Source organism: Pararge aegeria, chromosome 9 (genome assembly GCF_905163445.1).
Source record: "Pararge aegeria chromosome 9, ilParAegt1.1, whole genome shotgun sequence".
Taxonomy (NCBI): Eukaryota; Metazoa; Arthropoda; class Insecta; order Lepidoptera; family Nymphalidae; genus Pararge; species Pararge aegeria.
Window position 1 is genome coordinate 16,249,799 of NC_053188.1, and position 18,097 is coordinate 16,267,895.

At 34.3% G+C, this 18,097-nt stretch overlaps 1 protein-coding gene across 1 annotated transcript; it reads left to right on the plus strand.

Annotated features, from left to right (window-relative positions):
• Nucleotides 1-2,272: 2,272 nt before the first annotated feature.
• LOC120626234 (ubiquitin thioesterase OTU1) lies at nucleotides 2,273-8,731 on the plus strand. Its single transcript, XM_039893649.1, has 4 exons — nucleotides 2,273-2,810; nucleotides 4,147-4,319; nucleotides 4,689-4,847; nucleotides 5,577-8,731. The coding sequence occupies exons 1-4, from the start codon at nucleotides 2,420-2,422 to the stop codon at nucleotides 5,784-5,786; spliced, it is 933 nt and encodes a 310-aa protein (XP_039749583.1). The 5' UTR covers nucleotides 2,273-2,419; the 3' UTR covers nucleotides 5,787-8,731.
• Nucleotides 8,732-18,097: the final 9,366 nt, after the last annotated feature.

Below are 18,097 nucleotides of genomic sequence, written 5' to 3' on the forward strand. Positions count from 1 at the left end.
TAGAAATGTCATATTATAATTTTTAATAAAATGATTGTAAAAGTTTATATTCGTTTTATGATCCAGTCTTACCTGTCATAATCCACTGTTAAATTAACCTTCCCGCTGACTTATATTGGAGCAGCAAAGTGTATCTCAGCTACCGACCGATGAAACCATTTTTTTTTCACACCAAACTAGCAAATTTTCCAGTAATCTAGTCAATTTCCGGAAGGGTACGTACTTAGGTGGCTGGAATACCCACGAAATCCCAGCGCAACCCAAGGCGTTTTAAATGAAGAGTCAACGGATAGCTGTCGCATGCAACATTAGCACCTCAACGCTTAATTCCGAACTACAGGATTCTAGACTCTAGATGGCTAGATGAGGTATGTAACAAACCTCTGCAAACCTCCGCCTGCTGTCACCCACCAACGCTCCATGACATGACACCATTGCTTGCAACCAAGTGGCAAAAACTTGTTGCCAATTATCGTGTCTATGATATTTGGCTGCGGTGCCCACGTCGCACACTTCGCCAGAGTGTGGTGTGCGGTATCCTTCGACGCGTCGCATTCCCAGCTACCAGATGTGGGTTCCCGTCACGCGATCTTGTGCTAATACTTACCGAAGCAGACTGATTATACCCTAATTAACACATACTTAAGCTAACCCGACATTTGTGAGAAACTCATTTTCACGTAGATGAGCTATAAATTTCATACAAACTATCTATGTTGTCTTCTAGGTTGGAGGTCTCGGGTTTAATCCCCGGCCGAAAAATTCATGATTTTTTTCTGGTCTAATCTGGTGGAAGGTTTTGGCAGTGGCTAATCCAATATGTGCCAAGAATGGCCATCGAAGGGGCTCAGTGCGTAAAAATCTTTATTTTTATTTTGTCCTATAATACAGGTTAAATCCTAGTATAGGGGCAGAAGTTTTCCAATTTCTACATATGCTTCGATCATTTAACTAATAACTAATGTGTCTTTTTGTATACCATTATTATTCCGTCCGTCCTGCTTTCTTTGTGCCCAATAAAGTATTCTATTCCATTAAATTCTGATCTACCTTTGACAACACTTTTATGTCAAACTTATCTCATAAGCTTTTTCATACAATTGTTATTTACACCTAAATACATTATCTTATAAACATTGTTATTAACACCTAAATACATTTTTTTTCAAATATTTTAAAAGAAAAATTGATTTTACCCTAAAAATAAAAAAAAGTTTTTCTGGCTACACCTAACATCGTTCTGCATTTCTTCGCTCAGTAACCGAGAGAAGAAATGCAGAACGATGACTATGTTATCTAACATCGATCGGTAGGGACACATTTAGTTATAGTTTTATTTTGTAAATTTGATGTAATAAATGAATTAGTTTTCAATAAAATGCACCGCAACATAATGCTTCTTAGCACCCCCTGGTTGCACCGCAACATAAGTGGCGCAGTCAGTAGGATAGTCGAGTAACGGCTTTTTATAACCTACGTGAGTTGCAGCTAAGTGGAGTATCCGAAAATCGATACAGCAGATAAATGCAAATTTTTTGGTAAGTACCTAAATCTTACTGGAGTGACTCGTCAAGGCCTAACTATAATTTTCCCTTGTATAATTTTGTTAATTTCCTCAGTGTTACTATAATAATTTATTAAAAAAATTGGTTGTCTGTAAAGTCGGCTTACTGACGATAGTTGAACGTGACAACGTCGTAAGAAAATACTGATGGACTGGTGGCATTTTTCAAAAGAAAATTTTAATTTTATTTGTTTGATAGATATTATCGTTGCTATAAACAATTATTGACACCACATTCACTTTTCACTGCACTTCATCCTTGCCGAAAACATGTAAATGTATTATTGTATAGAAGCTGTCCACGCGGACGCATCGCTCACTCAAGTAGGAGAGAGACAGATGTCGAACGTGGAGGCCGACTGTGCCTCTTTGTCGCTCGTTCCGCGCTCTCGCTTGCACTTCAAGCCTTGAATGGAACGCCTCAGAGCGAGGTAACGCCGCATACGTCATGTTTTTTCGTGCGTGCAGCCGGCTCCATCGAATTATAAGACGCTGTCACGTCAAAAATTTCACCCACAGTGTGGATTTTAGTGATTCATTAAAATAATATAGAAATATAAGTATAATGAGTGTATCAAACCTTAGTCTTATATCTGTGCTTTCATAGACTAAAAATAGAGAAAAAAAATACTTTTATAAGTTGTCACGTCTTGTCATCAAGAATCCTAATCTGTTCTTGTCACTGTCAGATTGTTTTGCTTTTGTAATGTCATCTCATTCAAAAATTCGGACGCCTACGTAACGTTATGTTATTTATTTATTTCAACCACTTTTACTTCGCGTACACTTCTTTTTGACGAACAATAGAAAATTAATAATAAATAATTTGGTGTATATATAGTTTTATTAAATAGGATGGCATCTCTGGCTTTCAAAGTTAAAAGTAAAAATGGTCAGCAGGTATTGAAGGATTTGACCTCTGATAGTACAGTGGGTGAATTGAAATTGTTTCTCTCCAGTATATCGGACGTTAGTTGCGAGAGAATTTGCGTGTTGTGTGGCTATCCGCCCAAGCCAATAGATGTTAGTAATGATAGCAAAAAATTGAGTGACATTGGGTTGAAAACTGGCGAAACTTTAATCATCGAAGAAAAGTCACCTCCCGTGACCCCGACTGTTTCAAAACAAGATGTAGCACTGCCCGTGGAGAATGGAACATCGCACGAGACAATTAACCCCTGCAGACCTGGCATCTTGATGAAAAAAGTGGTTCCATCAGACAACTCTTGTTTATTCACTAGTATAGGTAAAATTATTGATAAGTCTATATTTGTTACTGGTTCCCACGCGATTTTAACATAAAACCAGCAGAACAAAGTATTACGCGGTGGTAAACTATATTTGGAACAATGCGCTTCTTTGTTTATTACTTTTTACACACAATGAATTTTAACAGGATGTCAGGATGTGTTTAGTTTAACATTTTTTTTAAACAACTGCATGTTTGAGTGCTTATTTTCCGTTTTTAAAATGTACGTACGTTTTTTACAATCTAATTGATCAGCCTTGTTAAAGAAAAAAATATGAGAATAAATAATGCAATCTTACACTTGGTAACCTATAATCTTGATGCATATTCAAATACCGAATTTATGAGTCTAAGTTAAGTGGTTTAGAAGCTGGGTATGGGTAGGAAGCATCAGTAGGAAGTTTGTTATTGCAGTGTTGGTATTGCTATTGTGTGTGACAAAACTATTTACTTATTCATTATTATTATAATCAACCTATACTAAACTATTTACCTATCAATGTTATCAACCTGTTACCAATCCACTTCAGGGCCCACATTTTTTTATAGTTAATAATTGATAGATCAAACAGATAAGTGGAAAGCCATTGCCTTTAAACAGAGCAACACTTTGAAGGGCATGCAAGAGACACATCCTGTAGTATTGCCCTGTATCTGTCCACCTTGGGCGTAGGTCAAACACAGCATTGCAACAATACTCCCCCAGACTACAACTACATACTACATAACACATTCTTAGAGTGGTATGGGTACAGGGTGTAGTCCACCATCCTGACCAAGTGCAGATTGGTATACCTTCACACACATTACGAAGAGCTCTCAGATATGTACATTGCCACAAACATTTTCCTTCTACATTAAATTCAAATTCAAATTCATTTATTTCAAGTAGGCCTACTTTATAAGCACTTTTGAAACATCAAGTATGTATGTTTGTAGTGACTACCACCAGTTCAGAGAGAAAATTCTACCGAGGAAGAGCCGGCAAGAAAGTCAGTAGTTGCTCTTTTCCAACATCAACATTTACAATCATTTTTCTATCTTGCGGAAGATGAGAGCAGGTTGGCTGCTTCCAATCTTCCTTATCATTAAGGAATTCACCAAATGTATAGTAACCTTGCTGTATCAGATGTGTTTTTAAACATTTTTTAAATGTTACATACATTGGTAGGTCAAGAATTACAATAAAAAATTAAAACATGCATCACTGTACATAGTTAGTAACTTTTCAAAGTTACTAACTATGTACCGTGACTATGGTAAGTTTATAACTTTTTTACTCATTAACCTTAAAAATACAATTTAATAATATGATGTAATTTTGTATTCTTAGGTTTTGTATTAAATGGCCAAGTAGATACATCAGTGCATACACTGATGCGGCAAATAATAGCAATGGAGGTGGCCAGTGACCATGACACATACAACGAGGCCATGCTAGGGAAGCCCAATGCGGAGTACTGTGCCTGGATACAACAGCCTAGCTCCTGGGGTGGAGCTATTGAGGTATTTGGTTAACTTCTTTCATCATAGGTCAAAGGTCTTACTGGTGATATGACACCATACTTTATGAACTTATTTTGCCAATTTTTTTTGTTAATCAGTTAATAGTTAAAGAAAAGACATTTGACCTTAACATAGCTCAAAGAATTAGAAGGTTGAAGTGGCTGTGGGCAGGCAATGATGCCTGTTCTATTATACATAAATCATTTAACTAAACACTAAAAATAATGCAACTCTTTTCCACCGCAAATATTGTGCAAAGAATAACAGCAGTTTTAGATTTGTAGAGGAATCAATTGCCCTTGTGGTTGACTTTTTTATAAGGAATTATATTCATAACAATGACAATTTATTTTTATGTTTTTGTTTCAGGTTGCAATTCTATCAAGATTTTATGGTTTAGAAATGGCAGTGGTGGATACGTTAAATGCAATTATAAATAGATTTGGAGAAGATAAAAATTATGGACAAAGAGTGTTTCTTCTTTTTGACGGTGTACACTACGACCCTTTATATTTAGAACAATCTGATGTAAGTAGCACCCTCAAACCCATGTATCTTACCTAATGTCATGTAATAAGATTAGTGCACTATTTGTGCTAGGCTACATGAAAAGGAGGTAGAACACAATACCATACACCAAAACACAGTACAAAGAACAAGTGTTACTCTGCGTTCCGCATTGATGATGACAACTATGGAGGGTAGAGGTAAGGAGAGTCATCTTATATGGGAGAAAAGTTGAAAAAGTGTCCAGTGTATGCGCTAAATAACAGTTCAAAAATCCTCCACAATGGCGCTGGTGGATGCACAGGGTATGGTATGAATGTAGCAATCGTAGATGAATTGAAGTATGCCGAGTTAAAAATTTTAATGTCATTATCGACTAAAGTAGTTAATTATTGAGAATTTCAACAACTTGCGTTGTACAAAATATTGTGGTAATATAACCTTACTTCCTTGTATCTCCATACTTCCTTGTTTATTTTTCAAGCCTACTCTAACAATATTTATATTTGGCGCTTCTTTTAAGAGTTACCCTGATGCAAATGTGGCGCCATCCTAATTTAATACATTTTGACGACACTTTTTCATATACACAGATGACTCTCCTTACCTCTACCCTCCATAATGACAACCCACCATCAGATATCCCATCTGCTATATGGTCCATTAATAAATATAAGAATAGAAAAAAAAGTAATTAGATAAATCCTTTTTGCCACAGTCATCATTATAGTTATTGTTATAAATTTTCAGGGTGGTATACAAACAGTATTCCCCGCTGAAGACTTGGAGATATATGGAGAGGCGGAGCAGCTAGCACATGAGGCGAAGTCTTCCCGACAGTTCACAGATCTGAACAAGTTCACACTCAAGTGTATGATCTGCGACAAATTGCTCAAGGGGCAAGTAGAAGCCCAAAGGCATGCGAAGGAAACAAAGCACACGAGCTTTGGAGAAGTTTAGTATAAATTATATATAGTTATTTATCTAACAAATGTGTAATCCAACTAAAACGGGAAGTTAACAATGAGAGTTAACTCAGCAAACATATATGTTGTCTCAAGTTGGATACAACGCCTTTCAATATTTTATTTTCATACACTCAATATAAAATCAATCAGTTACTGTGGAAACGTAGTCACTGTCGATGCCATTTGCTTCCCTTTTATACACATCTCCAGAATCGAATCCAGAACTTTTTTGGATTAATATTATCTGCAGCTATGCAATGGCTTTCTCCCAGCGTCATATTGTCTGAGAAGATACCATTCCACACTTTATTTGCCTGTTTTGCACACAGCACAGCTTGATACTGATGAAAAATAACCCTTGAAGCTACTTGGAGCGTGTCCTGTATGCTAACACCATTGCTTAAAGCCGTATTATTTCAATACTAGTTGTTGCCCGCAACTTTGTCTGTGTGGAAACTTTGATGTGTATTTATCTGGTGAAACTGTAAGTTCCACATTATAATCTATGTCTGTGATGAATTTTACTCAGATCATTTTGTTTCAGAAATATAATTATTTTAAGCAAAAGATCTTCTGATATAATAATGCTTTAAGCGATGGTCGGTAGTGAGTACCGAAACTGTAATCAAGTTGACAAACTTTTACTTTGGACTAACATAAATCTGTCAAATTTGTATGGAGTTGCGAATTTTTGACGTTTGTTCCTATATATTTTTATATGACAGATTTGGATGAAAACTTGCACTAAAACAAATTGCCTTTACACCCAAGCAGTTTCCTGAATTAGTATCCTGTGTTGAAAGCAAAAAGTGACTGCGTTTGCTCATCGTCTTAAGGTGGGCTTAGACGGACACATCTTCATACAAAAGTCCATACACTTAATACTCTTTCGCAGATCATTCCATTCATTTATTTTGTCTTCTAAAACTCAGCTGGAGATACCTTTATCTCTTCATTATCTACACCGAAATCTAAACAATATATAAAAATTATATATGTAGGGTAGCTTTGACGCAAAATATGGAAAACTGATGCATGATATAGGCAGTGGCGTGCACTTCATACATGCACAAAAACATTGCGTACCCTAAAAATTTTGTATTACTCATAAAGGGGATGGATTTTTCCATTTTATGCCATTTCCCTTCTTTATGCATACCCTGGTCAAAAACCCTGTGCACGCCACTGGATATAGGTATCTTTTATGTTTAGATTTAGGTGTCAGTAGGTAATGCCAAGTTAAAGCCAATATCTAACTTACTTTAGAATAAGAACAAACAATAGTGAAATGATTTGCTGATAACTATCGGAGATACGACCAGTTAGAGCCACATTAGAGTTAAAAACACTTGATTTAACTGCAAGATTCTGCTAACCTGCACTTGCCTAGTTCAAACTTTTATTGTTACTTTTCGCTTTTTTTGGAACTATGTTATTAAAATCGACTCGCATATTTTAAGGGGTATCATGGCACAGAAAATTTGAAATTAATGTACACGTGTATTGTAAAACTTTTGTAATACATTCGCAAATAAATGATACTCAAAGAATTAGGGCCAAGAAATCGTAACTACGCAGGAAACTTTTGTGTCGTCAATCATAACACCTCGTACAAGAACTGTCAATTAGAACAAAGGTCTTGATACATTTTTGTAAAAAAAAAAAAAACTTTGTTACTAGCCACCCCTAAACAAAGGTCAACTTGTAAGCCCGCTTGCGCCTATAGCTAGGTTAAAACTACGTAACACCAGGTTTTTAAAGTTCAGGTTTTATGGTTAAAATTTAATATTTTGTTGCGCCACTGAAAAACCACGCGGTTATTTACTCGGGATTTCTTTATTTTACGCTGTTAATATTAATCAATTATGACATTGGTGGGTTAAAACATTAAAAATATAAAACAAGGTTAGTCCCTAACACTTGATCGTGCAAGACATAGTTATAATTTAAACCAATATTGTCAGCTAACTATCGGAGTTAAATAAATTTAGCCTGAGTAGCAAAAGCGGGCCTTAAAGAGATAATTAATGTATGCAAACTTACACGATACTAATGCCAGTTTCACTAAATTAACATTTTTTTTATAATTTAAAATCAATACTACAAATGAAAAATATGATAATACAAACACAAAATACCAAACCTTGTGGCAAGAACCATAGACAAGATAGGTTATAATTTGAGTTGCCTAGTGAAAATTGATTGGTGTAAGATAAATGAATGCCTACGAATCTTTGATATGGCATTACTTACTCAAATAGTTTCATAGTTTGTTTAAATTAATTATCTTTTCGTAGGCCGCAGTTTAGTATAAGTTGCAAGTTCCGTCGGAAAGAAATCGGGATTGTTGGTCATGTTAAACATCTTGTATGTTCTTTTTCAAATGCTGGATGCTGTTTTGCATTGTGCCCACTTTCTTTAGTTATTTTATTAATTAAGGTGCCTTCCACACATACATATACATTGTTTGTAAAACATACTTTTTGCATTTCGTAAACAAATTGTTTTTTTTCAATTTTATATAAGTACTTAATGTTCTGTAAGGGAGCAGAGAAACTATGGCGTAAATTTTGAATGTCTTCCCTGAATTTTGAACGTTTTTACGTTATAAATTGTGTTTGAACGTTACAAATTAAGAATGAGCGTCCAATAAATATTATATATTTTTGTAGATTCTTCGCTATCTGTATTAGGTCACTCTGAATGTTACCTTTAATTGTTGAATATTTAACAAGGAGAGCATTTTCCCTTCCCCATTATTTTTATCTGTGTTTATTTCGGTGTACCTACCGATTGTTCTATTGACAATAATTATATCGCGATATCAATGTCTTTTAAATCGTCAGTTATTTTAGCTAAACCGAAGTGGGCACTGTTTATTTTTATTAGCGTATTTTGTTGGCTATCAATTAATAAAAAAGAAAACAATGAATTTTACTGTTTGGTTTTATTTACATCCTCATTATTACTGCTTTCTGGGTTCGATTCCCACAACTGTGAAATGTTTGTGAATTGAATGTTTTTCAGTGTCTGAGTGTTTATCTGTATATTATAAGTATTTATGTGAATTATATTTATAAAGAAATATTCATCAGCTATCTTACTACCCACAACACAAGCTACGCTTATTTTAGGGCTAGATGGCGATGTGTGTATTATCGTAGTATATTTATTTATTATTGGTATGGATATCGACATGATTTTGTCATACCTGCTACGTAACTGTTGCCCGCTTACTTGGGCATCGCCTAAATTGAATGCCTAATTATTAAGGCGATGTCTATAGAACAAAACGTTTCACCAACTCTTAGATTATAATTATTGGTGAACGGTTGCTGTATGCCTAGGAATCTCCTGCGATTATGCGTTACTATTTAGGGCATTGCCTTGTTCATGTTTATGAAAACGGGCGTATGTCTGTTATATTGACCAGATTTCTAAGTGTGAGATTTTATAACTCAAATATTCGATCGCGCGAAAGTTAAATACTATTTATATGGTATCGAATGAGCGCCATTCGTGACAGATGGCGCTCCGGTCCTGTGCTTTACTAAAGGAAAACGTACAAACTTACTTAAAAATGAAAACGACATGATCCGCAGATTACTTTTGTGTGGTGCGTCTTCTCTGAGGCATAATTTATAGTAATAGTTGCTGTTTATTAAGGCGGAGATGGATACTCATGAACTACCAGTACAAAATAACAACGTTTTACAGTAGTAAGTTTTTTCTGTTATGAAAATTAAGCTTCATTTGCTACACTCCGCGAACAGCAGGAGAAACTGTATGGTGTAATTTATAATTTCTTCAATCCTTATACACTACACCAAACAGATCTTCGGCAATGTACCCTTTACGCACGTTTCGCTCCGAAACCGAAGCATTTTCAGGAGATGTTGACTTTACAATGAATATTTGTAACAATTATTCATTGTAAAGTCAACATCTTAATCATACATTATGGATTTCCGCAAAGTAACACCTGATTCTATCCAAGTATATCATTTCTACAATGAAAGCACTCGAGTACCTATATGATAAGATGGCCATTTAAGTATTAGTCAGGCACTAGTTAAGATACCATATTTATACTAGTTAACTGTATTTGAAACTATGAATTCCCTATTTGGTAGCTGAGAATCCATCCACAGTGAGCAGTGAGCACTGAGCATACCTATTCAAACAACGCTCGATAAGCAACCAAAACAACCCATTCTAAGGCATACTTCCGTAGTGTAAGAGAAGTTCACAAATGAGACTACCTAATCTTGTCCATCGTACTGGGCTACGTTCGTGTTTTCTCTACTTAAGTACAATGTTTTTAATAACTGTTATATTTTGAAACTTAAGTTTGTCTCTTCTTTTGACACACTTATAACCTTGCAGCACTCGCAATAGTAGGGACCGCTTGTAAATAAAAGCTTTAAAATTTTTACATCATTTCAAGCGTATTAAAACTTAAAATACAAGCTCCTTAGTATGTACCTAACTTTTATTAAAAGTATAGGTAGATAAATTACTTATTATATAGATATCACTTCACCAGACCTTATCATACTCAAATGGCTGAGCAGATATACCTACTTCCAACAGAACAAACAAGATTCACCTATTAATTAATAAAACCGCTAGGTCCATCCTTTAGAACTTTAAAATGTTAACATCACTTAAAGCGTATTCAAACAAAAAAAACAAGCCCCTTAGTATTTATCTATTTTTAAAAGTATAGATAGATAAATTACTTATTATATAGATATCACTTCACCAGACCTTATCATACTCAAATGGCTGAGCAGATATACCTACTTCCAACAGAACAAACAAGATTAACCTATTAATTAATAAAACCGCTATCAAATAGGTCCATCCTTTTAAGCACTCTTATAAGTCGATTGGCTTAAAAACGGTCACTTTTCTATACCATTTCTGCGTAAAACATTGCGGATTTTAGTAAAATGAGACGATCAAAATGGTTTTTTCATATTTTATTTGTAACACAAAAATGTACAATATCAATAAATATAATCTAGTCACATCGGCTTTTATCACTTGTTATTATTTACGTCTAAGATTCATTATACAGTGTTGTCATACAACCTCTATAAATACGTACACGCTGGGTCGATTCACATTCACGCGACCGAAGCGCCTCGAAGCTACAATCTTAGTTCTGTCCTGTTGTACCTACACTTCAAAAAACGAATTTGGCAGGTCTAAAAATCCTCTTTTACCAAAGAACATAGTTTAAAAGATGGCACTAGGTTTTAAACCTGCCTCGTTTAGTTTAAGAGACTTGTGTAATAAAATACTCTAGTATCATTCACCCAAAAAGTAATGCACTGAAGATCGGTGGAAAAAATTGCTGCTTTTATAATATAGGTTTAATGAATGCCACTGTTTTATTTTACGTGCAGTGCAGTACTGAAGTTATTCATGATAATTAATGCCGTCTACTTTAAAAAAAGACGCGTGTAAATCTTGTTAAAGTCGTGTTAAATCTTTTTTGCCTCGATCAAAGCAGCCAAAACTTGAAGTTGTCTAATTAAAAATATGCATTACGTATTGAAGATAATGGCAAAAATGCTATTTGAACTATCGATTGTCGCTTCGATGCGCTTGAACTGTGTGAATCAATTCTTAGGGATCATTTACGGAGCCTTGTAGCGCCACCATAAACAAGCCCCTGTGTTGATCGCAGACCGCCGCATCCCATTTTACTGCACTAGAAACGAGAATGCCTCTACCGCATCGGACGGTGGCATCACTGGTGCGTGCGACTCCTGCGGTAATCTGCGATCAACTTATACGGAAATAATTCGCTTCCTCAGTTTGGTCGCATCAAATCAGAAATTGTCAGTCGATCAGATCCACATCGCGTCGTAATAATATAATAAATAAGCATATATATTTTGTATCAAATTTCGGAAACGTAGGCACACAGAAATGTGTATCATGCCAATATCCTAAGACGCTGTCTCTCATACATTTTATACTAAACTGCGGTTAAATAAAAGAGATAATTATATTATGTGGGTAAACAAAAATGTTCGACGTTGTTTTCGTGGCAGAGAAAAGGTGTATACTTATGTTTTCTTTTTTCCCTAACGCAAATAATTTAGAATAACTATGTATTTTCGTTATCCTTTTTTAGATTAAAACGATCGTACTACAAATTGTGTGGAGAGAACAACTAGAGCAAAACAGCAGCAATTTTGTTTATTTTTGATCGTCTCTTGGCGTCATTCGGGGACTGAGAAAAACCGCAAAACTCGCGCAGTGTTGGTGAAAAAATTATCCTGCTGACAATTTCCAATAATATGCGACCGGTCTTATAGTTTGATATTGTGCATCTGTAACCATCCATTTATAGAAAAAAAGTCTACGCCATTTGTAAACATTTAGGCGTTCAGCTAGTATAAAGCCCGGTTTATATATACGTGTTCCACTCCAATAAACTACGCTCACTTCTTTTCGTACATTGAAGCGACTTCTCTGATACTTTTATAGCATTAGTAAAATTGTTAAAAATTACAGTAGAAATATTATTGCTTCATATCATAGGGATAAAAACTTAAAACACGAATTTTAAACCAATGATAATACCTAGATAACCAGCTATGTGCAGTTTCATGAACTAAATATTTTAAAATACTTTAAAACACACAGTAAATAACCTAGTATTAAGGCGGTAAAATTGAGAACACTCGGGTATGCGAGAGCTTTGCACGAATGCTTTATTAAAGCAATATTTTAGTAAGAAAACCATGCTTTTATAATTTTTAATAATCCTTTTTTAAATGCCAAACAGGATTTTACGAGTGTCACGATAAATATTTTTTCGATAAGAGGTCAGTAGTTTACGTGTTTAAAACCTTAGTTAGACATAAAACGAAGTGTCTCATTAAGATAAAAATAATACATTGGTACAATATAAACCGCAATTAGAACAAACTATTATTGCCAACAATAGCTGAACGCTCCAAAGTAAATAGGGCTTAAAGTCACACTGACAGTACGTAAAAAAACGAAATGAATAGAATTGATCAATTTTGAACAAAACATACTTTGTCATTTAATAAAAATAATAAGATGGCGCAGTATTCAATAAAGTGCTCGAATTATCTAAAGATCACAACCAATATGTTAGCAGCCTTCACTCAATACTAGATGCCGTTATCTAAACGGCAAAACCGAAAGCATAGGTGTGTTAGACAGAAAAAGAGGTTATGTCAGATCTTTCAAGCACCTCAGAGAATGTATTAAATTAACAAAACTTAATTTAAAACAGCTTTACTCTCGAGGATATAATAATGATATTCAGCACGGCTAGAATGGGCTGGAGTCAAAAATGATATCCCCCGACAGGGGATAAAATTTACGTGTCCACCGGCCAAAGCGTGGCAACATGGAATGGGGTAGGTTTTATCACACACGTACCTTATTTGGAAATTATTTCAAATTGTTCGCCAATGCAAGAACGAGTTGATAAAGCTGTGGGAGAAGATAAAAATGTTGTTCTCTTCCCTGGGAGCAAAAAGCAGTTTAGTGTAGTAAAAAGTGTCAAGGAAAAAGAGCAGTGAGAAGCAAGTAGACGTAGTGGTTCTGGAATGAACAAGTGGCGCGGAGCTTTGTGTGTTATTGTTACATGGACGTGTTTAAAGAGTACAATTCATTTGTTCCTTGACGTAAATATATAATACCCTTTGCGCAAAGGCACGGTTTCCAGTTAAGGCAACGATGCGTTAAACCCTTTTTTTATTATAACGTCTTGCGTTTGAAGATTACCATGCCTCATGGACAAATGGATGGCCGCATTGCTTGCTAAGTTGACTTAAGTAAGTTATTCCATCAAAAGTTAAGTTCTATATGTAAATAGGAAAAATCGTGCAATTAACCAAAAACGGCGATGCGTACCGATATGTCAAGGCATGTTCGCATGTGAAAGCTTGTATACTTGCACTATCTTTCATAGTGATAAAAGTGAATTGTTATTTTTACCAACGAAACAACCAATGAAAAGTTGTTTTAGTAACTTTCTAAAGCTTTATTTGAGAGCTGCCTTAATGCTTTAATTGCAGAACCTTTACTGGAAACCATGGGTGTGTGTGTAAAGGGCCTTATACAAATAAATATCTTCAATTTTTAGGTGTTTGTAAGTAGAATATATTTAAAGTCATGTCAAGTATATGGAATAAATATTAAAGATTCATTTATTAAAGCGTGACAGTTAAAAAAATATCTCTATCTATTCGTATAGTATACGGCATTGAATTTTGATATGAAAATTTTGAGTCCATCCTTTCGATACTTACAGCCTTACAAGGGTCATCATTATAAGGTCTTATTTACACCAAGCAAGTACCGGCCGAGCCGACTGACGCTTTTGAATTATTTAGGACAACATTTTAGTCTTGTAAAAACTATTTGGAACCTTAAATGTAATTTACATTGAATTGCATAAAAACCTATTTTTGTATGTTTACAAACGTGGACGTTTAAACGTTTTACGTTGGTCTGTATACTATCGTCAACATCTTGTCGCCAGACACTACACTAAATTCGTACTTTATACCATAAGTACGTATTTATTTAAGTATTTTTTCTTTAGCTCCATAACAAAACTGATAAGTAGCACGTTTATCTCGAAAAACAACGTTGGTAACCAACGTGCTTTGAGTAATAGCACTAATGACGTTATTACTGCAAACAAACAATTAAACCTTTCAAAAATAAATATTAAAGAAAACCAAACTATACAGATGTGCGTTATGCTTCGGCTGGCCAAAAGGAGTGGTAACTAGAAATTTAGTGAGATTTGTACGCTTGTACTTTTAGGGACGTTTTTGAGTATGAAAACATCGTATTGTCCGAGTTATAAGTAAGTAGTAACTTTATTTTCATACTTAAAGCTTAATTTGTATTATTAAAGCACACTTTTATACACTTAAAAGAAAAATCAATATTACATAATGTAAGACTTTAAAATTAGCACCATTAGGTACATTTTACTGTGTCGCTACGATGTTTCTACACTCAAATGTCTCCATAATAGCAATCGGACAAATGTATATTAGGATTATGAACTCGACCGAGCACTCACTAGGTGTAAACGGGGCCTAAATTTTTCTTTTTATACAGAACGTCACAACTCTGATATTTTTCTTTTAATTATAACACCGACGCTGAAACCTATCTAATTTGTTAGTAGAAACACATCGACAACACCAGCTGGCCGTATCTCACGCCGCCCCACACGTGTTGCGTTGAATCGAATTAAATTAACTCTCGTCACAGAACCACCACCCGATGTTTCAGGAGGCGTGCCGTCAGACCAACGTTGCATCAGGTCGGATAGCGTGGTAGCGAGGATATCTGTTCTCTATGTGTTTCTAACGAAATTGGTTGATTTGTATGAATATGTACATTTACCACAACAAATCTCCATACATATTTTTAATTAATTTTCTTAAATAATGAATATTAGGCAAGTCCAACCATGACTAATATTTAAATTTATATTTTTTTTTAAACAATCCCCTCCAACTAAGCTCAAAGCTTGTGCTAGGAGTAGTTACGACAATAGTTCAACGGTCGGGAAACAACATATGTCCTTTCGGATTTGAAACCAACCCATTACCACTGAACTACTGACGATCAAATTGTCTTTTACACTAATGTCAATTAATGTATTTATAGTTATGTAATATTTTGAGCGCTATCTACACGCATTAGTGCAATTTTTTATTCGCAGACAATATACTCAGTGATTTTTTTATCGTCAAACATCGACAGACACATAAATCTATCTGATCTTCAATAACTGCACAGACATCAATAATTAAAACAATAATTTCTCCATCAAATTAAGTACCTATTCGAATGTATTTATTTACTGCATGAAACGACTGCAATTGATGGAACTGATACCGCCACCGCACCGCGCCGCTTACATTCAATAAAGGATACTTCTTAAACACCAAACTATTAATTTAAAATTCTTAATTTTTTTTACCAATGAATGGGAGGCATAGAGTAACTGTTGATTAATCGATGTTTTAAGACGAAAAAAAAGTCACCGTATAATAATATTTAAAATCTTTTTCACGTATTTATCTATTACTTATACTCATTTATTAACACAGTTATTTTTAACTATCTATCAGTGAGCCCGGATTTTAATATAACACGTCATGATACTATTGTAATATAACAGGTTAAGTTTAATGCTACATTATATTATACTTATTTTAACATACATTACAGCTCAAACCGATATTACAATCAACATTTGATAATAATGCATTAGCGGGAAAAAAAGCTTTGTAGATACAGTTTTTAAAAAGTGCGAGTTTAGAAAGCGTTTTTTTATTTTAGAACTAAAACTGTTTTAACTCGTGCTAATAGGGGTATTATATATAACTCTTGTTATACGGCTGGACCGATATGCATAAAATTATATGTATATATTCATATAGTTTAAATTGGTTTCTGGGTGGTTTGAAAACAGAATTTTACCCGGTAGGTGGCTCTGCTTAGTTTTCCCCGGGAGGTGCCCCATTATGTCTAATGCAAAGAATGCCCCGTAGCGTTCTTTAGAAATTCTGGAGCCATGAGGATTTACCATCATTTACTGGGAAGAAATCCCACATAACCAAACCAAATTTCACCCCCAAAAAGTAAACTGTGTACCATTTATTGTTGACGTAATAAAATATGTCATTCATGGGCTCTTTTAATTTGTTTGAAAAGCCATGCGAGCCCATGTGTGATTGATTACAGGTCAAGCGCAAAATTTTTACCGAATATTTAAAATAACCTGGTGAATAGTTCAAGATCACGCTACAAGTAAAATGCTATTTTCAAAATATAAACGTGACTTTAAACTAGGCAATTGGCCCATCAAAAATTTATAAAAAAAAATAAAATACAAAAGATACATTTCCAAACATTCATTTTGTTTTTAATCAATCAATACAAAACAATGAAACGTAAAAAGCAAAAACTAAAAGCCTTTATAAAAGCACATTTTATATCGGAACAAAAACCCTATATAGATCGTATATGTACGCAAAAATATATGTTTCATTGATAAAAGCTGAGAGAAAAACTTATCTAAGTTGCTTATAAAATGCTGCGAGGTGCTCTGGACTATTGCTTATAAAATTGTCTATTTCTTGTTTAATTTGCAAAAGCTAAAAAAAAATGCTATTTTTAATTAATTTTGGCTATTATTGTTTTTATGCAAAAGCTAAAAAAAAAAATTGCATCTGTTATTTAGTGTTACAACCATATCATATTATGAAGTGTTTCCCAATCCCAGAGCGATTTTATTTTTAAAAAAACCTTAGGAAATCTTAGAATTTCTCAGTGAGAGTCACACAAGTCTAAAGCTCTCAGAGTATCACTACGTTATCTAATCAATAGGAGAGTTATGTCCGTTTTCACAAATGATGTAAGTAAGTAACGCCCTACCAAAGATTACCTTTTACCTTTCACCAATCATATAATCTTACTAGTCTATGGTTCTTGCAACAAGTTGTGTTTTGTGTTTGTATTATCATATTTTTCATTAACGATTTTAAACTAAGATTTTCGTGGTTAAACATTTCTTAACTATAGGTCAAAAATATTATCGTTGTATGTACGGTAATACGAAAATCTTAGTTTAAAATCTTTAATTACTAACCGGTACGGCCCGGAATATGTGAGTCCCGTCGTGACCACGATCCATGCAACTGGGTTTAGATTATTTTTGTTATTTAAACTCTTTATTAGTAGTTAGTTTACGAGTCCCTTAAACTTTACGATCCGCAGAATCGATATCGTACCTTTAGATCGCGTCTAACGTCGTTAGACGTCACATAAGAGTTCGTGAAACATTTTTTTTTTGGAAATCACCAAAATGAAAACGGGCATTTATATAACCAAATTTACCGACAAAGTTATCTTTATCCCAATGAACACTTGAATCAAACTTTAATGGCTAAAGATTGGGAAACACTGCCTTGATATTACATACAATATATTTATCAAAATAAAAATCTCAATTTGTTCAAATCACACATTGATTGCCTTCACATTTTCCCTTAATAAATTATTATTATTAATTTAAAAGCAACACTCGCTTGGGCAGTATAAATAGTTAATTGATTTATTGTTTAATTACAATTATTATAATATTCCTTATCTATTTAGTATCCACCAATGAATATTGGAACTTACCTGGAAAAATAAAATATGACACTTCAATTCTGTTATATAATTAAATTCCATAAACTACTGCATTCTCACTTGGCGGTGAGT

What these genes read in the sequence shown, in the direction of transcription:
- LOC120626234 (XM_039893649.1), top strand. Translation starts at nt 2,420, where the DNA reads ATGGCATCTCTGGCTTTCAAAGTTAAAAGTAAAAATGGTCAGCAGGTA. An exon ending in TTGTTTATTCACTAGTATAG is followed by an intron (nt 2,811 to 4,146) that starts GTAAAATTATTG and finishes TTGTATTCTTAG; the next exon opens with GTTTTGTATTAAATGGCCAA. An exon ending in CCTGGGGTGGAGCTATTGAG is followed by an intron (nt 4,320 to 4,688) that starts GTATTTGGTTAA and finishes TTTTTGTTTCAG; the next exon opens with GTTGCAATTCTATCAAGATT.